Source organism: Musca domestica, unplaced genomic scaffold, assembly GCF_030504385.1.
Source record: "Musca domestica strain aabys unplaced genomic scaffold, Musca_domestica.polishedcontigs.V.1.1 16, whole genome shotgun sequence".
Taxonomy (NCBI): Eukaryota; Metazoa; Arthropoda; class Insecta; order Diptera; family Muscidae; genus Musca; species Musca domestica.
Genome location: NW_026712219.1, coordinates 7,582,990 through 7,607,051, shown reverse-complemented (window position 1 = coordinate 7,607,051; position 24,062 = coordinate 7,582,990). Strand labels below are relative to the sequence as shown.

At 34.4% G+C, this 24,062-nt stretch overlaps 1 protein-coding gene across 1 annotated transcript; it reads left to right on the top strand.

Annotated features, from left to right (window-relative positions):
* Nucleotides 1-13,729: 13,729 nt before the first annotated feature.
* Nucleotides 13,730-23,840, top strand: LOC101899049 (solute carrier organic anion transporter family member 74D). Its single transcript, XM_005176624.3, has 9 exons — nucleotides 13,730-14,470; nucleotides 18,581-18,810; nucleotides 18,881-19,210; nucleotides 19,429-19,936; nucleotides 20,005-20,211; nucleotides 20,277-20,424; nucleotides 22,727-22,885; nucleotides 22,952-23,277; nucleotides 23,337-23,840. Exons 1-9 carry the CDS (start codon nucleotides 14,196-14,198, stop codon nucleotides 23,500-23,502), a joined length of 2,349 nt encoding a protein of 782 aa, XP_005176681.1. The 5' UTR covers nucleotides 13,730-14,195; the 3' UTR covers nucleotides 23,503-23,840.
* The last annotated feature ends 222 nt before the right edge of the window (nucleotides 23,841-24,062 follow it).

The following is a 24,062-nucleotide window of genomic DNA, read 5'->3' as shown; positions in this document are numbered from 1 at the left end:
AGATATTTTATTAATTCGTTATGGAATTTTGATCGTTCATAGTGTTTGTGTGTGTGCGTCTGTGTGTTTAAATGTAATTTTATATGTTCTACCGCAAAGCAGACATTTTCATGTGACAGAAAATTGTATTAAGTTTGTTTAAATGCAACAATTAAGAAAATTGTGTGAAATCAAAAATAATCAAATAACGATAACTTTTGAAATTTTGGTTTCTCTTTTTCGGCAGATCCTTCAATTACTTCAGTTTAAGTTTTGTCTCGAACGGTTCCACAAATTACCTGAAGATTATTTTCAAAAAATACATGTCATTTAGATAAACAAAAAAGGAAAGTGTGTTCGAGCTATTTATGTGTAAATTAATATAGGAATCGAAATGTCTTCGGAAGAAATTATACCAAAACTCTGAGTATTTTTTTTTAAATTTGAATAACAACATTTTAAAAATAATCGATTTTTTTAATATGAACTTTAAAAAATGAATTAAGATTTGTTTCATTGTGGATATATTATAGTAAAACAACGACTCTGGATCTAATGTGAAATACCTTCAGGACGTATTATACCATGGCACATATGACTAAAGGATATATATCATTTAATATGCTCAAAAATCGAAATAATGGTTTAAGACCCTTGTTCGATGTCAGACCGCCCGTCTGTCAGGCGCGTACTATAATATTGATTGGGTCTAGAGTTTATAACACCTCGAAACATTAGTCCCACGACATTATATATTGATCTTCTTATCACGCTGAGCTAAGTCGATCTAGCTTTATATGGGTTTGGATGATTCAAACACCGAATAATTTACTGATTTTGAAGCTGTTTAATACTGTGAATACAAAGTGGGATAAAAAACTGCAACAAAGTCAAACGCCATAATTTTAAATTTTTTTTATACACTACACCACATAGTTGTAATGGTATTATGTCTCTGTGCATTTGTTTGTAACATGGAGAGGAAACGAGATAGACCCTTAGTTACTTTTGAGGATCTCCACAGAATCACTTTCTGAGTTGATGTATGCATGTCAGTCCGTCTGTCCGTCCGTCCGTCTGTTCATGTATTCTTGCGAACAAAATGCAGGTCGCATTAATTATCCGATTGAGATGAAATTTTCCAAACAACATTTGTTTGGCCCAAGGACGAACCCTATTGAAATTGGAGATAATCGGTAAAAAATTAGATATAGCTCCCATATATATCTTCGTCCGATTTGCCTTTTATTGTGCGTGCAATAGTAGCCCGAATAATATGAAAATTTGCACATACAACCAAATTAGGCCTAAAAATATGTATGCAAAATTTGATCGAAATCGGTTTAGATATAGCTATAGCTCCCATATATATTGTTCATCCGATTTGTTATATTTGTCCTCCGCGGCCGTAATATGCACTCTGTAACAATAATATTTGGGCAAATATATCAAATGCAGCTCAGAAATACATTTGCTAAATTTTTCGTCCGATTTACTTTTTTTGTGCACCAAACGTCTAATATTTGCCCAAATGGAATGAAATTTGGCACTTACGACCGAATTGAGTCTAGAAGCTAGTATGTCAAATTTTGTGAAGATCGGTTCAGATATAGCTATAGCTCTCATATATATTGTTCATCCGATTAGTAGTATTTGTTACACACAGCCGTACTATGCACTCCGTAACAACGATATTCAGGGAAATATATCAAATTAGGCCTGAAAATAAGTATGCCAAATTTGATCGAAATCGGTTCAGATATAGTTATAGCTCCCATATATATTGTTCATCCGATTTTTTATTTTTGTCCTCCGCAGCAGTAGTATGCACTCTGTAACAACAATATTTGGGGAAATATATAAAATGCAGCTCAGAAATATATTTGCCAAATTTTATCGATATCGGGTCAGATTTGGATATAGCTCCCATATATATCCTTATCTGACTTCAAATTAATTTTGCACTAAATGGGCAATACAAGTCCGAATTTAAAGGATACAAATGATTCAGCATATTTAGTCCTTTGAGCTTTAAATAAAAATTATAATCATAGCGTGTATGTTTAAATTCTCCCATAAAAACTTTTAATTGTTATGTGGAGCTCTACTAAATTAGCAAAGTGGTGTAGGGTATCATAAAGTCGGCTCCGCCCGACTTTAGGACTTTCTTTACTGGTTAATTTTATTGAATGAAAGCATACATGTCGGAAATATCATGAAATTTTAGAATATGTTTAGATTTGTTCAAATTATGACCATCAAACGTCAAATAAAAACGTGCCCCGCTGCTCGAATGTTGCTCTGCGGTATTTTGGCCAATTTCCGGCGAAGCACTTGCTTGAGGTGATCGACACTTTGGTATTTTTCGTTCCAACCTTGCTTTCCAAAATACTCTAGACACAACAGTCCAACGGATTGGTATCCGGAGATTTTGGCGGCCATTGTGCGCTGGAAATTAAGCGGAGAACCTCATTTTGTAACCATTCGTGGGTGGCGCGTGCTGAGTGCGATGGTGCTGAGTCATCCTGGAATGCCCAAGGTCTGCGTCCAAAATATTTGCGTGTCCAAGGCTTTAATATACCCTCCAGAATATTTTTACGATAATATTCGGCATTTATTCTGATCACGGTCGATTAATACGAACTGAGAGCAACCATCGGCTATTATGGCGGCCCACACCATCAATCGAAGAAACTCTTTAACTCTTTTAATTTTTTTTCATTCTGTTGCAGTATAAGTTCTTTCACTTTTTGGCATTTCAATGGCTTTACCCCGAGCTCATTTTTCAATATTTGCCGAATGGAATGTTGCGATATGTTCAGCTCACGAGACACTGCGTCGCGGGTTTCAATCAAGTCGCTTCTTTTATTTTCGAACCAAATCAGCATAAAAAAAAACTATTACCACCATAACTATTAACACAAATGTTATGGTCTATATCACCCTCTAAATATGACCGATGACCATCAAAATTGGAAAGCTTTTGCCCAGCCCTAAGCTCTAGCCCCATACTAACTTTCGCTTCGGGTGGTCTTTAATTGCGACCTATAGAGCAACTGCAAAATCAGGCCATTTTTCAGTTTTTGGTCCTTTTCAACCCCTAAATATAATGCGATCATCTCTAAAAACAATAGGCTTCTATTCTGGCTCTGGCCCCATTTTACCTTGCAACCTGTAGAGTGATTACAAATTAACATGGACAGATGGACGGACGGACATATATAGCTAGATCGACTAAGCTCGGCGAGATAGGAAGATCCATATATACTTTCGAAACCAATATTTCGTAGGTTATGAAAAACCTTGTAGGCTTACGTTTTGGTATAGCGTCCATATAGAAACACCGCTGACTTAATGTTTTCGAGACTTTGACAGCATTCTCAAACGGACTACTGTCATTTGCAGATTATGGAACTCGTTCAAATATTTTATCCTTGTACTATTATTTATAAGAGTTTTCTTTACCATGGTGGAGGATATTAAAATTTCATCCCGACCAGTGTGATAAGGAAATATTGTCATATGACACATTATGTGTTAACTAGATATCATCGAGTTTTTTAGCCAGCTGTCGATTTGTACAGAATTGCAACTCATATTATTTTACGTTCAATATTCTTAATAAGTAATACTATATATGTGAAATTATGATGAATTCTGTTGACTAATTTTCTACATTTGTCTTTCACAATTGAGTGTTCGACACTTCACATCAAATTCCAACACTCCAAAGTGTACACCTTTTCGATAGCGACGAAAAAACGGAAATATTAATTATCAATCGTAGTTTGAGTGAAGCGAATGTTGATCAAGTTCGTCAGCTTTGCTACACTTGACAGAGAAAATAAGTGAAAACATTGCATCTTCTGGCAAAAGAAGCTGCTCCGCACAATTAAGCACGTGAATAACTTGACATTTTAAATCATTATAAATTGTCTACAGAAGAGCGTTATTTGGACAATGTGCTGAAGGAAGATCTTTTTTTTTTTGCTGCACAAAAAAAGTAACAATAGAATTATTTACTTAATAAATATGAACAAAAACCGGGGGATAACAAAAGCTAAAGTTCGAGTGATCTCAAGTTTTTTTTTTTAAATCGCAAATCTGCCTAACACCATCAAATGCAATTCTTGGAAATTTCTATAGCAGATATTTATTTTGTATGTATCTTGAAAATATTATCTGAGTTGATGCTTAAAATATATGACATTAGTATCAGAACACAGAAATATCTTTATTATCGAAGGCAGCGATGTCAGGTATTAGGGTCTAACTAATGCAAACAAAGAAAAACATGATTTGTGAAACGTGTTGTTGCCAAAATTTCACGAATGATGGTCAGTGTCAGTGGGGGCGTTTCTGTTAATAATTTGAAAAGAATTTATCTTGTTATTTGTGAAAACATATTTTTATTGGTTGTTTTTACCTCTTTCCAACCGAATGTTTAGACTTGTATCTATTGAAATGTTTATCTGCTGCTGTACATCTTCAATTCTTTTACGGCCTGAACTTTAGATAATCCTTTTATTTTACTTTAACACAATCTTATCGCTGTCTACTAAATTAAATTTATTGCGCCCTAAGACCACACAAGGCATTTAGCTGTGTAGTAAATAATAAGGTGTAACTTTTTGTTGAATTATTTGAATAAATTAGTTTACTTAAATTAGTTTGCAAAATTAAACTAAAACAAAGAAGATGCGGGCGGGAGTAATATGTTTGCTGTTGTCGTTGCTTGTGGCCTTAGTGTTAACATATTATGTAATTTAGATAGGAATTTAACACTTGGGTGATTTTTGGGAGTCTTTATTTATTGTCGTATCAGAACTGCTACCGGTAATAAAAATTCCCGGTAAATAATAGTGGTTGTATTTTTAAGTGGTGATTAGTTAGTGCATTAGAAATCATGTAACGGTTAATAAAAAATGAATTTTAATGGTCTGTTTTTTTAAGGCAATCACAAGGCTTCGTAAGCTCCTATTCGAAAGAAATACAGGATTCCAGTACTTGTCTGTTTCTACTTTCTAGTAGAACGGTGAATAGAATCGTCAACCCTAAAGACAACAAAATGCTAAATTTTTCACACAAATGTGTTTCAGTAAAAATTGTAATTTTTAGTGCTCATTTTATACAACTTCAACCTTGTTTCCATTCAAGAAAAAATCAAAAAAACAAAACTAATTTTGTGAAATGTTTTGTTAATTTTTATATCCTACAGCACTATGTGTTGGAGGTATAAGTTTGATTGGGAACAAAATTATGTAACACCTCGAAATATTGGAACATCCAATCTCGCCGAGCTGAGTCGATCTAGCTATGTACGTCCTCCGTCCGTCTGTCCATGTTAATTAGTAATCACGCTATAGGAGATGATCGCATAATATTTAGGGGTCGAAATAGACCAAAAACTGAAAAAATTCTGATTTTGCAGTTGCTCAACTTGTCGCAATTATAGACAATCGACGCGTCCATCAAGCCGCGAATATTTTTTATCCCGTCGAAATCACAAATAGACGAAAATGTCAATTTTGACCGTTACGTAGATGCCAATAGTAAATATATCGGACATATATAGCGAAATATATACAATGTGTATATACAAAGGAAGGGAATGCTAGCTAGAATGATTATATCTCAAGAATGGATGGACCGATTTTGACAAATTTTGTCAATTCAGAATGCCCCCTTGGCATAAAAGTATAAAATCTAAAAAAAATCCAACACAAAGATGCCAATAATGATATTAATAAAGATTTTGTACAATTTTGTGATATATTTGTATTTATACCCTAAAACACTATGTGTTGGGGGTATTATAAGTTTGATTGGGCCAAAAATTAGGTAACACCTCGAAAAATTGGTTTCCCACATAGGAAATTATATATGGATCTTCCTATTTAGCCGAGCTGAGTCGATCTAGCTATGTATGCCCGTCTTTCCGTCTGTCCATGTTAATTTGTAATTACTCTACAGGTCGCAATTATGACCCAATCCTCACGAAATTGAAAACGGAGGTGGGGTTAGGGCCAGAATAGAACCCTATTGTTTTTGATCGCATTATATTTAAGGGTTGAAATTGACCAAAAACTGAAAATTTTCCTGATTTTGCAGTTGCTCTACAGGTCACAATTATAGACCAATCGAAGTGAATATTAGCACGGCGCTAGGGATTAGGGCTGGACAGAAGCCTTCCATTTTTGATGGTCATCGGGTAACATTTAGTGGTTGAAATAGACCATAGAATTTGTGTTAAATAAATATCAAATTTTCCATTAAACCGCGAATATTTTTAATGCCGGCGAAATCACAAATAGACGAACAGGTCAATTCTGACCGTTACGTAGATGACGATAGTAAAAATATCGGATATATATAGCGAAATATATAAAATGTATATATACAAAGAAAGGGGATGTTACCTAGAATGCTTATATCTCCAGAATGGCTGGAGCGATTTTGAGAAATTTTGTCAATTCAGAATGCCCTCTTGACATAAAAGTATAAAATCTAAAAAAAACGCATAAAAATATACCAATAATGATGTTAATATAGATTTTGTAGTATTTTGTGACATTTTGTTAATTTTTTCATATTTTTTATCGCATGCGATTTTTTCAATTTGACTTATAATATTCAAGTGTACATTTTGTAATATTTTTTCACCTTACAACACAGGTTGGGGTTACTATATACAGATTGCAATTATCGTCCGATCCTCACGAAAATTGTCATAAGGGTAGTTTTGGGCTCAGAATGGCTAGGCCTATTGTTTTCAAAGATGGCCGCAATATATTTAGGGTTTAAATGGACCAACAACTAAAAGTTTTTGTGATTTTGAAGCCGTTATAAAGGTCACAAATAGAAACTAAAGGTCACGAAATCTCGCATGAAGTTAGAGTTTAGGAGAGCGGGTACAATGTGTGAAAAAATACCAGCGTTACTTACAGGCGATATCCGAAATACACAAAAGGCGAACTTCTGGCTTTTTTATGCTGATTTCGTTGACGAATATAGCCAAATATCGTAGACAAGCAAATCATATAGATTAGTCTAAATTTGGAGATACAGGGGGGGCTTCTTGCTTTTGGAGATGATTGAAAAAAATATTTAGGGGTTCAAATTAACCAAAAACAGAAATGTTTTTCCGATCACACAATTGAAGCCAATCGTCCTTAACTCTCTTCACAGGGAGTTAAGGACAGGGAAGAATTCTAACATTTTGGATGACCATTGGATTATATTTAGCTGTAAAATGGACTACAACAACTAACAGCCCGACGGAGTGCATAAATGTTGGTCAAATGTCCCTAGTCAAAATCATAATTTCAAAAGCGAAATCTAGCAAAATGGATTTGGACATAAGGGGGCTTCTAAAATATTGTAGTGTTGTAGGGCATAACATAGTCGGCCCCGCACGACTATAGCCTTTGCTTACTTGTTTTTTTTTTTTTTCTATTTTTGGTTCATTTGAACCCATAATATTTTGGGATCATCTCCAAAATCTATTTGATTTTCTTGTCTACGATATTTGACTATATTCGACTACGAAATCAGCATAAAAAAGCCAAAAGTTCGCCTTTTGTGAACTTCGGATATCGCCTGTAAGTAATGTTGGTATTTAAGTTCGGCTAGGCCAAACTTTTAATACCCTCCACCTTTCCAAAGGAAACATTAGAAGAAATGTGGCAAAAACCATCAAAATACAGAATATCGGGAGGGACCGTTATATGGGGGCTATACCAAATCATGGACCATTCATGGAATATGTCGCCACCGGAGCTGGAACCCATTATGACCAACAAATACATTTTTTGACAAATCCGTGAAAAAATGTGGAAAAAAATAAAATACCGAATATCGGGAGGTACCTTTATATGGGGGCTATACCAAAACGTGGAACTATACATGCAATATTTTGCCACACGTACAGGGACCCGTTATGACCTACAAATACCAATTTTTTTTGTGGCATAAATAATCAAAATACCGAATATCGGGTGGTACCTTTATATGGGGACTATACCAGAACGTGGACCGATATATCTCATCACCATCCTAGACACAATACAAATTGCTCCGCTAAATTTTGGCGCTCTACGTCAAATAATGTGGGCTGTATCGTGATTTCAACAGACAGACGGACATCGTTAAATCGAGTTAGAATTTTATGCTGATTATGAATATATATACTTTATGGGGTCTACCGTGAATATTTAAGGATGTTACAAACGGAATGAAAAAGGTAATATACCCTCCTTTTCAAGGTGGAGGGTATACAAATAAAAAAATGTCACAAAATATTACAAAATCAATATTAACATCATTATAGGCTTCTTTTTATGCGATTTTCTTAGATTTTATACTTTTATGCCAAGAGGGCTTTCTGAATTCATAAAATTTGTCAAAATCGGTCCAGCCATTCTTGAGATATAAGCATTCTAGCGTCTCCTTCCTTTGAATATAAACATTGCATATATTTCGCTATATATATCCGAGATATTTACTATCATCATCTATGTAACGATCGTGTTGTTATGATTTCGCCGGAATTAAAAATATTCGCGGTTCAATGGAAAATTTGACTTTTATTTAACACAAATGTTATGGTCTATTTCACCCGCTTAATATTATCCGATGACCATCAAAATTGGAAGGCTTCTGCCCAGCCCAAAATCCTAACGCCGTGCTAACTTCCGCTTCGATTGGTCTATAATTGCGACCTCTAGAGCAACTGAAAAATCAGGAAATTTTTCAGTTTTTGGTCCATTTCAAACCCCTAAATATTATGAGATCTTCTGCAAAAAAATAGGGTTCTATTTCCACATCTCCATTTTCAATTTCGTGAGGATTGGGCCATAATTGCGACCTGTAGAGTGATTACAAATTAACATGGACAGACGGATGGACGGACATACATAGCTGGATCGACTCAGCTCTGCGAGATAGGAAGAACCATATATACTTTCCTATGTGAGAAACCAATATTTCGAGGTTTTATATAATTTTTGGCCCAATCAAACTTATAACACCCCAAAACATAGTGTTGTAGGGTATAATAAAATCGATTTTGTGAAATGTTTTGTTAATTTTATACCCTACAACACTATGTGTTGGGGCATTATCGCTTCTGCACTTTTCGAACCATTTCTGCTGATGTTGATTTTTTCTTCCGTCCACATCCTTGACGTCGGGCTACGCTACCAGTATCACTATTAATTGCTGCAATGTTCTTACAATAGCCACTTGTGGTTTTCCAGCCAAATATAGAGAAATCGCACTATCGCGCCTGAATTTCATAACGAATAATTTTATTCCGAAGAATTCTTACCAAAATGTTTTTGTGCGCTTTTAAAAAAATTTAATGGGCTGCCACTGGAATTATATTAACAGCAGGCGGACGAGTGGCTTAGAAATGACAGCAGTCTGAAGTTGGTTGCAGTTTTTTCATCTCACCCTGTATATGTTTTTTTCTGGCGCTTACCCCTCAAAAAGTCAATTCTAATACCCAAAAGTGTAAATATAAGATCAAAGTCTAGAAATCGCAAAATCTATTTTAGGCCTTTTTGTGATTATTCAGTCATGTTATAAAGTACATGTGGCTATCTGAATGGTACTCTCTGTGATTCTCCTTCGTTACTTCCTCAAACTATCAATTTTGGGTTTTTGTCTACTAAGGCAATATTAAGCGGCACAACTACCTTCCTAAGAATTTTTACTAGTAACCTAATTATGGGTCAAAAAAACAAGGAAAATTAAATAATTTTGATAATACCCCTCACCTTTCAAATATTTATGGGCGGAGAGTTTAAAGAAAAAATATTTTTTTTACTGTAATTTCTTTGTAATCTATAAATATTCTATTTTTCACGACACCAGAGAACAAAGTAGCTAGACCTTTTGTTTGTCGGGCAATTTCTATTGCAAATATTTAGTTTGATCCCCTGAGAAGATGATCTCTGTGTACTTTCTGTTCCATGTGATGGACTGCCCTCACGTTTCATGTTTGTCATCTGGGACCGTAAATATGTGTTGATTGTAAATAATTCTCAATGGGATCAACATGCGAAGCCAGAAGACAAACAAATCTCAAATCCAATTTACAAACATCGAGCTGACGACGAATACGAAGCTGATGATGACGCTGAACACTGAATACAATTCAAACAAATTAAACTCAGTCGAATACATTTGGTATCTTTTGGCGTTTTGACTCCCTCTTTTTTGGATTTTTGTTTTTTTTTTTTGCGATTGTGATAAGACAGAAGCAGGAGATTTTCTGCCGGGCCCTGCCTCCCGCTCTGTTTGACTAGATTAGAACTATTAAATGTAATCGTAATATTACTGTTTTTCCCGCAAAAGTTTAGAACAATATAGAAATAAGTGTTATAAAATATATTTTTGTATGTTGTAGTTGTTATATGTTTTGCCATTTTATAACAGCATGATATGCATTAATTAAGCTATGTTATCTTAATTTCAATCTCATTTTCTATGGCAGAGAAAGATGTAGGAAATTGTTTTTAATTTGTGATAAAAAAGTGCGTTGTTCCTGGTTTCACAATTATTTTTAACAAGAATTTTTTACTTAAACTTGAAAAATTCTTCCGTATTGAAAATCTTGGTTGGTCCAGGAGTTGAGCATACAGTTTCATAGCCATATATTTCTTCAAAGTCAATATTTTTTTGCAAGGATATCCATAAAAACGTATATTAAAAATAATAATAATAATGAAAAATTAAAACTCATGAATACACATGATATTTTGGTAAAGAGGTTTTGTAAAAGCGTGAGATTCATGAATTCTTTCTCGAAGTATTATTAAATAAAATAGGAAGGATTTCGGTAAGAAAATCCCTAAAATATTCTTAAAAAATAAAAATTTTTTGGTGTTTTTAAAAAATAAAATTTCAGCTTGGAAAAAAACTAAAAAAAGGATTTTCTGTCTTGTTTTCTCCAAACTCCTTGAAAAGGAGGGCATATTAACTTTGTCATTCGTTTGTAACAAACCTTGATATTCGCCGCAGACCCCAAAAAGTATATATATATATATATATTAATAATCAGCATACAATGCTAAGTCCATATAACGATGTACGTCTGTCTGTCTTTCTGTTGAAATCATAATACAGCCCACATTATTGGACTTAGAGTTCAACTAAATTATTTAAACGGTCTTTTTGGTATTTGTAGTTTAAATTGGAACAAATTTGAATTCAGATACTTTTATATAAATATGTTTTCTTTACCTAATGGCGGAGGGTATTAAAAGTTTAAAAGATGTATCATTTGTCCCTTATTATACCCTCCACCTTGGAAAGGAGGGATATTAACATTGTCATTCCGTTTGTAACATCCTTAAATATTCGTCGTAGACCCCATAAAGTATATATATTCATAATCAGCATAAAATTCTAAGTCGTCTGTCTGTCTGTTGAAATCACGATACAGCCCACATATTTGACGTAGAGCGCCAAAATTTAGCAGAGCAATTTGTATTGAGTCTAGGATGGTTGGTATTGAAAATGAGATATATCGGTCCACGTTTTGGTATAGTCCCCATATAACGATACCTCCCGATATTCTGTATTTTGATGATTTTTGACACATTTTTTTCACGGATTTGTCTGAAAATTGGTATTTGTAGGTCATAAGGGGTTCTAGTTCGTGTGGCGAAACAAAGCATGTGTGGGTCCACGATTGGGTATAGCCCCCATATAAAGGTATCTCCCGATATTCGGTATTTTGATGAATTTTGACACATTTTTTTTCACGGATTTCTCTGAAAATTGGTAGTTGTAGGTCATAACGGGTCCTAGTTCGTGTAGCGAGACATTGCATGTATAGGTCCACTCTTTGGTATAGCCCCCATATAAAGGTACCTTCCGATATTCGGTATTTTAATGGTTTTTGCCACATTTCTTCGCGGATTTGTCTAGAAATTGGTATTTGTTGGTCTTAATGGGTTCTAGCTCTTTTGGCGAAACTTTGTATGTATAGGTCCACGTTTTTGTATATACGGTATTTTGATGACTTTTGGCACATTTTCCCATAAATATGTCTAAAAATTGGTATATAGGCTCTAATGTTTCCTTTACCCTAAGGTGGAGGGTATTAAAAGTTTTGCCCGGCCGAAATTAAAGTTTATGTTTTGTATCGTTTTAAGGGTTTTTAAAAACGATTATTAAAGAGTTTGGGTTCATCTATATGATTTCGTGAAACTCCGATGTTTGAAAAATATTTCTTAAAAAAATGGGTCAGTTTTCATAAAGGATTTTTAAATTTTTTAACAAAGTTCTATGAAAGTTAACGAGATATCCTTCAAGTTAAATTTTTTGGTTAGGGAATTGTATTCCTCCAAAATAACTCTACGTCTTTTGATCATTTAAATTTTATTATTATTTATTTATTTATTTTATTTTTTTTTTTGGCAAAACATTATTAATTTAACAGACTTACTTTAGGGATTTTTAAAGCACTGAATGTCAACTTATTTAGGATAACAGAAGACATTTCAAAAGACTAACCGGATAAGGGAAATTCTTACATTTTTTTGAAATTTAACTTTTTTGGCAATTCCGAAATATCCGAAAAAAAATTCCGAAAATACGATTTTGTTAGATGTTCATTGAAAAGTTTTTTTTCTTAATCCAAGATTTTTAAAACGCGGTCTTAAAAAAATATATATAATATAATACACAATTTCTTGACCCAAAGTCATTGAAAATATTCGACATTAAGATGCTGCACTAGAAAAAGTTCTTTAAAATAAATTCTTATTGAAAATACACAATTTTAATAAGAAGGACCCTGAAAAACTCTTATTTTGTTCACTCCACAATTTTTCTAATCCTTTTTCATTGAAAACTGGTTTAAAAAACTACTAATATGATTTTGGAAAAGAAACTTTAAGAAAACACAATTGTTTGTTCTGAAGAGTGGAGAAGACCTGTAAAAATCAAATCCGCTATTGAAGTCATTCACAAATATTTTCACAAAAATCCATTATTGTTCATCATAATGTCTATTAAAATTACTAAGAAAACCACTAATTTTTTGAAGAAGGCATGGTAAAAATATTCTTAAAAAAAAATTACTACTCATATAGGATGGATGATAATATTTAAAAAAATAATTTCGAGTTTTTATTTATTTATTTTTTTTTTTTCAATAAGGTTGGACCGACATTTTTCATCTTAAACAGATATTTTCTAGTATACCAAGTTTGGAGCTTATTTTGCATACATACATTATTTATTGATACCTGGCAATATGTGACTCCGATTATAGTTTCATAAAAAATAAATTATGATTTTCCAATTGTGCACCAATATTAAGAACCGAATTTCCTCCAATGCGTCTGACGATGATACAAGGTTTATGATAGAAAATTAGTTTCATTTTTGGTGCTTTTCTTGTCAGCTCTTTTTTGTCTTTGCTTCAAAAACAATATTTTAAAATTAAAAACTCTGAAAAGTACCAACTTTATAAGAAGAAGAAAACATCGTTTGCAACTGACCTGTTTTATATGATTTGGAATGTGTACTTAGAGGTCATTTGCCTTCTGTTACAGATACCTTGAGCTGACACAGTGACAACCAAATGACATCTCATTCAAATTTATATACGACATTCAATCTCTGAAAGCCAGTATCACGCTCGTTAAACGTTTTTCGCTTCCTTTTTTCCATAAACGCTTACGCACACACACAAACGATGATAATCATTATATCGGCTAGAAATATACAACCCAGCAAATGAATGTGTCTGAAGAAAATTAATGTGACAAACAAAAAAAAAAGCAGAAACTTTATTTGAATAGCTAAAAATGACAAGTTGTAATATAATAAGAAGATACTCTGATAACAGAGAAGACTATCTTCCAAAGACCAGATAGATCTTGCCACTGTTAATCTTTGACGCGTTTTCAGCAGCGATCGAGCGAGGAGTGATTATTAACGACAACGCTTTTAAAAATAACACTTCTGTGGTGACTGGCCTCGAGCGTAGTCACATAGTATCGGATAAATATATAGTGAGAACCTCCAGACCCGTAACACGCGAGTGTATTTGTGTAGAAAGTGTTAAGAACTGGTCAAAAGTTAAGTCAATGTGTCACTTGAAAGAACAATAATAACAATTGAATTGCCAATGTCCTTCGAAAAATAACGGAAGAACTGAAATTGTTAGGAAACAAACAATAAGTTGTCTAAACAAAATGGTGGAAATTGAAGAGAATTCATCGTACAAAGGTGACACTAATGACAATCGCGTAAGTGAACCCGCCGATGATCGTGATGTTATAGATGTGGAGGCACGTTTGCTTAAAGTTCCACAAAATGGAACAGCACCCAAAAATGGTCTTAAGAAAAACGAAAAATCCGAATTAGATCGTAATACAACAGAGGAAATTAACAAATGGCTGCGTGATACGCCGCTAACGGATGACATGACCTGTGGTTTTTGGATATTAAAGGGAAAATTCTTGCAGAGGTAAGCCAAAATTAAGAAATTATAAATGAGAGCTTTTTATGTGTCCTTATGGCGCAAATGTGCTCTAATCACACTATGCAGCCAAATGGAGAATGTAGGTTGAAATATTTCTTTGAAGAGTTATAGCCATGAATCAAACACTTGAGCTATAACGTGCTGAATATTTGGATGGAGACCTGTTATATTTTCTAAAAATTCGATACTCCAAAATTAAAAAAAAATATTGGTTTTTGGCGCATAGGCTTATCTATAAACTCGTGAATGGCGTTCGTCCTTAAAATAAATATTGTATGCATCACCACCTCCTTCTACCATTTTCGGTCCAGAGAATGTAAGAAGTTTTAAATAGGAAAATGAAGTGCCGAACTTTCATTTGGAAAAATATGAATTTTCTGTTCCTTCCGAAAGACCAAATTAGGTTTGATGTACCTTAGTCATATAGCTAGTTAATATATACGTATATCATTTGATTCGGCCAAAAGGTGACTAGTCGAAATAATGGTTTTAGACCTAGGTCTCTTTGGACCAAATCGGTTTCAGGACATTTGGAGTCCAATTAGCGATGTCCGTCCGTCTGTCTGGCTGATGCGCACGATAACTCTCGAAGGGAGTATCGGATTTGGTCCAAACTCGGTACATCGTAATATTTTTGTCAAATTAGACCGCATTCCCACAAAAGGTGAACATTTTCATATACAACAATTTACCGCATAGGAAGAGAACGGATAATCTTATTTTGCAAGACCGGGTGCGAGAATGGACAATTTCGGGCTACTCCTTCTAATACCTCCCCCACAAAGGGTCCGAATTCGGAATATGTAAGACGCTCATCAAATGCGAAATATATTACAGATTCTCTTCAAATATCACACATAACAATATTTTTATCATTAAAATGATGGAGCACCCCCCAATGGGCCAAAATTTTGAACAACCAAAACGCTAACAAAATTCACAATATTTTTACCAAAACAAAATCTGATATGAAAGGATAAACAATTTAAACATCTAAAACGATGTGACAAAATTATTCTATTCCATTGGTAGCTCTCCTACTACACATTTGGCGTAAATCTGACGAAGAGATATATGGGAGCTATATCTAAATTTTACCCGATTTTCTCCAATTTCAATAGGGTTCCTTCATGGGCCAAAAAACTTATTCGTGTGAAATTTCATCTCGACCGGGCAATAAATGCGACTTGTACTTTGTTTAAAAAAACATACGTGGCAGACGGACGAAAGCATGGACATGCAAAATTGACTCAAAATGTGATTCTTTGAAGATCCGCAAAAGGAGCTATTATCACAAATCACATGCACAAAGACATAATACCCTGACCACTGTGTGATGTAGGGCATAATAATAATATCCTCCATAGTTTGGAAGGAACTTGAAATTTTACAAAAATACAACTTAAATAAAACCGATATATGTGAAATATACGATGATTTGGACCAGCATAGGTAATTTTGCGCCATAGGATGTAGTACCGATTCCAGCTTGAAACAATTCCGGTGAATAATGTCACTAAATTATCAAAATACCGAATATCTGCAGGTATCGGTATGCACAATTTTTGTCATATGCTGCAGTACCCATTAACAACTTCAAATACGAAATTTGAAATAATTCCGGTGGATAATGTCGCTGAAATAATCAAAATACCGAATAAAGGAAGGTGCCGTTATATGGTGCCTTTACGGAGGCCCACGTCTTCGCAAAGGCCATGCGCATTTTTTTGACATAGCATGTAGCACTTATGAAGACTTTTAAGTACGAAATTTGAAAAAATCCGACGAATAATGTGGCTAAAATCGTATAAATACCAAATATAGGGAGGTATCATTATATGGGAGCTTTACGAAGACATCATAGAAAGTAGTACACCTTTAGGAAGTTCAAATACGAAATTTGAAAAAAATCCAATGAATAATGCCGCTTGAATCTTTAAAATACCAAATATTAAGAGGTACCGTTATATGTGGGCTATACGAAGACGGTGTAAAACACATAAATTTCGGTTGATATTATTAAAAAAATCAGATATTTCTCCGATATATATCCGATTTAAACTGGGCAAAGCTTCGACCATATTACCTTTACCCATTAAGATGAACATTTGAAGCTCAGTACCTCACACTAGTACAAAAAAAAAAAACAAGTAAAAAAAACATTAAGTTCGGCCGGGCTAAACTTTTAATACCCTCCACCTTAGGGTAAAGGAAATATTAGAAGAAATGTGGCGAAAACCATCAAAATGTCGAATATCGGGAGGTATCGTTATATGGGGGCTATACATACAATGTTTCGCCAACGGAGCTAGAACCCATTATGGCTACAAATACCAATTTTCAGACAAATCCGTGAAAAAATGTGGCAAAAATCATCAAATTACCGAATGTCGGGAGGTACCGTTATATGGGGGCTATACCAAAACGTGGAACTATAATTACAATGACTCGCCACACGAACTGGGACCCATTAGGATCTACAACAACATATTTTCAGAGTAATTCTTGAAACAATGTGTCAAAAATCATAAAAATACCGAATATTGGGAGGTACCGTTATGTGGGGACTATATCAATACGTGGACCTATACATACAATGTTCCGCCACACGAACTAGAACCCATTATGACCCACAAATACCAACTTTTAGACAAATCCGTGAAAAAATGTGGCAAAAACCATCAAAATACCGAATATTGGGAGGTACCGTTATATGGGGGCTATACCAAAACGTGGACCCATACATGCAATGTTTTGCCACACGCACAGGGACCCATTATGACCTACAAGTATCAATTTTCAAACAAATCCGTAAAAGAATGTAGCATAAATAATCAAAATACCGAATATCGGGAGGTACCGTTATATGGGGACTATACCAGAACGTGGACCGATATATTTCATTTTCAGTACCAACCATCCTAGACACAATACAAATAGCTCTGCTAAATTTTGGCGCACTACATCGAATAATGTGGGCTGTATCGTGATTTCAACAGACAGACAGATGAACAGACAGATGGACATCGTTAAATCGACTTAGAATTTTATGCTGATTATGAATATATATACTTTATGAGGTCTACGACGAATATATATGGATGTTACAAACGGAATGACAAAGTTAATATACCCTCCTTTTCAAGGTGGAAGGTATAAAAACAATTTTTACGAATTTCGGTTCGTATCGATTCCCAATATTTCGAGGTGTTACACACTTTGTGGTCCAATTTCATATACTCTCACTACATAGTGTTGTTGTAGGGTAGAAACATATTGAAATAATGCTTTCATCATAAGCAAGAAATTTTCAAAATATTTTAGCTCAAAATATATTAACCCACTAAGGATATATTCGAAATGTATTTGTCTTCAAAACAGCTATGGGCAGCCTCGGACGAAAAAGTATAAACAAACCACCACGAACTCGCAATGAGAATAAGAATCAGTCGTCGATGAGACACCGACGAATGAAGACGTGTGTGGCTGCACGCATTGCTACCGTTGATGCACTTAGCGAAACAATAGTTTCATTTGCATTATTTTATTTCAGCTTAACTACATGCCAGAATGCTACAATCATATTTTATGGCTAAAAATGCTTTTGATAATATTCAATGCATTTTATGTGGCAAAATAAAAAATATGACGTATTGAGACGTCATTTTAACAATTTTTTAAATGTAAATATTAATATTTTTATTAAGTGTTCCCTGCTTCAAAAGTCTTCAATACCCATTTTTTATTTAACTACTTTGTATCGATTATTTTTAAATTAATCAGTGAATTGTTTTTTTTTTTTTTTTTAATTTAATTTAATGTGTTATTTATGTTTTTAGTTGAATTAAAATTAAATTTATATATTTGTATTTATACAAAACAAAACATTTCCCCCCATAATATGCTAGTACACTGTAATAATAATAATAATATCATTATGCATTAGTTGGCGCCAACAACTCATGAAATTTCTTTGAGTGGACGTTCACTCTCTCGCACCAATACACAATCATTTTTTGTTTTGAGCATCCCTGCTTCAAAACTTTAATGTTTTTTTTTTTTTTTTTTTTTTTCAATTTCAATCTTTATTTTCAGATTTGCCAACCAAACATCATATGTCATATTGTACGGTTTAGTGGGCTGTATATTCTCAATGACCTATGCCTATTTCAATGGAACGATAACAACGATAGAGAAACGCTTTAAAATACCATCGAAAAATACTGGCCTTATATCCGTAGGCAATGACATCAGTCAGATGTTGGTATCAGCAGTTTTAAGTTATTATGCCGGCAAGGGACATCGACCGAGATGGATTGGCTTTGGTAAAATGAAAACATTAATTTTTTTTTAATGAAAAAAAGTGTCTAACGCATTGTTTTATTTTTCCAATAGGTCTTCTTACAATTGTATTATTTTGCCTTTTAACGGCAGCGCCGCACTTCCTCTATGGCCCCGGTGATGATGCATTGGCCTTAACAAAAGAATTCGGTGCAACACCCGACGAGAATGCAACAATCGAAGCCATTCGAGAACAACGCTCAAAGACGCTGTGCCGTTTAAATGGTGCTACTGAATGTGAGGCGGGTGAGGGAAATTTTGCACCACAGGTTGTGTTGTTTACAGCGCAGTTTATATCGGGTATCGGAGGTTCATTATATTACACCCTCGGAGTGTCATATATGGATGATAACATCAAGAAATCTAAGACGCCAGCTTTATTAAGTAAGTAGGACAATAAAAAAAACGAAATACAAAGAGATTAATGAAATTGCCATAGATGCGGTACAAAATTATCTCACAGCGCAAACATAATTAAGTTTTGAGATAAGTTTGAATTGCAGTAGATCATTGAGATAGCGAAGAGGAAATTAGTGTCTGAAGGTGATGAACTAATTTGTCTATGAAATGATGTATGTATGTGTGTGTGTTACTTATTTCAGGTTTGTCCTACTTTTTGCGAATGTTGGGTCCTGCAATTGGTTATGCCTTGGCCTCACTGTGCCTAAGGATTTATATTGCTCCCCAGCTACATCCAGTTATAAAAATGAAAGATCCACGTTGGTTGGGTGCATGGTGGATGGGCTGGCTTATAATTGGTGCCATGATATTTTTGTCCGGAATTTTACTAACAATGTTCCCCAAAGATTTGCCCAGAGCGGTGGCAAGACGAATGGTTGAAGAAGAACGGCGAAAACAACGACTCTCCATCAAAGACAAATCAAAGAATGAGAAAGATATACTTAGCGAACAGTTGGTGGAGAAACCACCCGTAGAGCACAAGGCCTCATTCAAAGATATGATGAAGACCTTTAAACGTCTGACCACCAACAAAACGTTGATGTACAACAATTTCTCTTCGGTATTTTATTTATTTGGTTACACACCCTATTGGATATTTGCACCAAAATATATTGAAATTCAATATCGGCAATCGGCCTCAACATCAAGGTATATTTCCAAAAAAATATATTAATATATTTTTTAAATAATTAAGAAATTTTGTTTTTCATTGATAGCATGGTTACCGGTACCGTGGCCCTGGCCTTTTCCGCCATAGGTGTCTTACTTTCAGGATTTGTCATATCGAAATATAAGCCCAGTGCCCGTTACATGGCAGCTTGGAATGTCATAGTTGGTTTCCTAACAGTGGTCGGTATTGTCTCGTATGCTTTCATTGGCTGTCCTGGCAACGAACAGTCCGTGGTGGTCAATATTCATGATAAGTAAGCGAAATGTATTTTTTTTTTTAAAGAATAAAATAAAAATTTAATTTTTATTTTTTCCAAAGAGCTCTCGATGCCACACCTACATGCAATTCAGACTGCGGCTGTGACTATGTACGCTATTCACCTGTGTGTGGTGAAAATAATATGACCTACATTTCTCCTTGTCATGCTGGCTGCAAGAAACAGTATATCAGTAAAACGGGTAAAAAGGTAAGACTTAGTATTGGCAATGTGTTTATACCTAGGCACTATAAGTTTGATTGGGCCAGAAATTTTGTAACACCTTGAAATATTTATTCTTCACATATGGGTCTACCTATCTTTTCTAGCTGAGCCGATATAGTTATATTTGTCAATATGTCATGTCGCAATTATGGCCGATCCTTACGCAATTTGGAATGGAGGTGGGATTAAGGTCAGAATAGAAATCTATAGAAATTGGCCTAAAACGCGGAATTTGGCATGGACTTGAGTTTATTGCCGGGCAGGGGCCTACCATTTTGTTAGGTCATCGGACAATATTTTCCGGCTAATACACACACACACACACACATATATATATATGTATATATATATATATATATATATATATATATATATATATATATATATATATATATATATATATATATATATATATATATATATATTTCGTAGCATACGAAGTTTTTGGAACTCATAAATTTTCTAAATTTCCTTATTAAATTTCACACCAATCACCCAAAAGTTGTCGTAACTTACGGAGACTGCGCCCAGAAAATTTTCAAAAGTTTTCCAATAAAAACTGGTAAAAAGGCTAAAATTCGCCGACTTCATGATACCTTACAGTATCTACCAGTTTTGCCGACAGATGACCGTTTGTGGGGGAGGTACCAGAAGGAGTGAGCCGATACATCGCACCTTCACGCCAGATCTTGTGTTACGAAAAATATTTATATTTGTGAAATTTTAAGAGAATTGGATGGTTGTATCGTGTTTCATAAGAGATATAAGTACAGGGTTGCCCATATTCGACGGACCTTTGGGCCCATTCCAATCGACGAAGCTTGTCCGCAGGCAACATTCTTTGCGTCAATTGAATTTTGTATGGGAACAAATGCAAATCAATGCGATAAATCCGTTGTAAAGTGGACCGAGCAATGCCCAACTGCTGAGAACGACGTTTTTGGGATGTTCTTGGGGACCTCTCAACACTGGCTCGTACGGCAGCGATATTCTCGGCCGATCGCCTTGGTTGACATTAATATGGCCTCTTCGGATTAGAAAGAGCCTTACCAGCCGAACATTTTACGTATAAACGCTTAATGGTGTTTTTAGAAGGCGCACTTCTCACATTTTTTAATGTTTTAAAAGCACGTTGAGTTTTCACAATTGACTTCTTCTGTTGACTGACGCTTCAAACGCGGTATGTCATTAAGCGATGTGACATCTCTGTCAAAAGTTATGGCGTTGCCAGATGGGTCCGTCGAATATGGGCAACCCTGTATTCAAAATTTTTACCACTTGTGGGTGAGGTACCAGAGGGAGCGGTCCCACCTATCTCATCAACATGGCAGACCTAGAGTTGTTAGAAATATTGGGATATTCAAAATTTTAAGACAATCGGACTCATATTTCACAATTTATAAGCGTTGAGATTATTTACAATATTGGATTTTTGTGAGGGAGGCACTAGAAGGAGTCAGTCTATTTTTGCACCTAACCTAGCACAGATACAAATATTTGGATATCTTGTTGTTCTTGTTCTGTGAGGTAAGGTCTAAACCTGTTATTTCGATGAGGCACTTTTGGCCGTATCAAATGATATATACCCTCTCCAGCCATATGACTGAGGGGATAAAAAATGTTTTGGGGGAAGTACATTTTATTATGTTCAAGATTAAAAAAAAACCAAGTAACAGTCCCATCTACTGGAAGGTGTGACACTATGATGGACAAACAAGGATTTTATGAGAAACGGATTCCCCGAATTAAAAAAAAAATTGGTAATTGTTGTTGGAATGTTTTGAATTGCCGAAAATTGTCGACTGGTATAGTCCATTTTCAATACCTAACATCTTAGGATTGCCAAAAATGCCTATGCATATTTAATAAATTTTGATTTTATCAGACGGACGGATATCGTTAAAGAGACTTACAATTTTATACAGATCACGAATATATGATAAATTAAATGATATGGTGGAGGGTAAAAGACGTAACCAATGTTCTGTTTCATAATTTGTGAAAATCTCTTGACAACTTATTCATTTAGCGAATATTTATTTGATGTGTGGCAAAACTTATTTTTAATATTTTAAGAATTATATTCAATTCGTTTTCATTAAAATCGACATTTTTGAGTAAAGACACTTGCACAAATGCACAAATTAGCGATATATTTCTTATAGAAATTGTAAAATCTACACTATAAAAAATCTATATTTTTTTACTTTTTAAACCTTTTTATAAAAAGTAACAACAAAAAAAAAAATTAAAAGCCAAAAAAATATATTAAATAATTTCTTTATAGTTTTTCTACGACTGTTCCTGTATTCCAACTGTTAATACGACCCTCAATCTAAATCCGGCATTCGAACGTTTAACATCGATCAACTTAACAGATGATATGGATTTCAAGTTTACCACAGCAGCACCGTCTCTGACAGCTTTAACAAATTCTTTTGATGATGTAAGTAGTAAAAATTAAAAAAAAATCTTAAATAAAAGATTTAACATATTTTCTTTCACTTACCAGCGTTATCTGGGCGATGGTGGACAAGCCATTTCGGGAGCATGTCCAGTCAATTGTTTCACACAATTTGTAACATTTTTGGCGGTTATGTGCGGCTTGAAATTCATTGGTGCCACGGGTAGGGCTTCGAATTTCTTGGTCACAGTTAGATGTGTGCCGGAGAAGGATAAAACTGCGGCCATGGGTTTTGGCATGATGATGATGTCCATGTTGGCCTTTATACCCAGCCCCATATTCTTTGGTTGGGTGCTGGATCGGCTGTGTTTGGTGTGGGGTAAAACGTGCACGAACAAGGGTAACTGTTGGCTATACGATCCCGAGTCGCTGAGGTAATATCGGAGCACTCTATAATTTAGTAATATCTTACTAATTAACATGTTTCTCTCAGATATATACTAAATATGACAGCTGCAGTATTTATAGCAATCGGTGCCATCTTCGATTGCGGTGTCTGGTATTATGTCAAAGATCTGAAGATATTCGATGATGAGGTGAAGGATGATGAAATGGAAATGGTGCAAAAGGAGGAAGAATCGATGAAAACAGAAATTTAATGAGATATTAAATTAAGAGTTTCGTTTCAAGGACTTCTCACTCTATTTTATTTTTCAATAGAAGAATCTATAGCTGTTATATGTTTCTCTGTAAGTGTAATGATATGTGTGTGATCATCATGGAAGAGCATTGTGTGCATGTAATATTGTATGAATGTGATATTGCTTTTAAACATTTATTTTTTTACATTCAGAACGCGAAAATCTACTTTCTGAAAATAATACATACAATTGTTGGCTTTTAGATTAATTTTTATTGATATTTGTTAAGTTTTATGGCCTACGCTAATTGTGTAATGTTACAATACAAATGTAATAAAATTTATTTTCAAATTAAATTCAAGTGGAATTTTATTGCATATCTTAAGGCGCAAGACACATAATTCAGTAAGAAAAACTTAAGACAATTGTAAAAGTTTTAAAATTGATATCAGAAACTTCTAAAAGGCACTAAAATCTGTGTTTTTGGAGCTAAAAACTAAAATTCTCATTATTGGTGTTGGTCATCAGAGAGATTTTTGAAAGACAAATCAACCCTCAGTCGATACATTAAATGGACG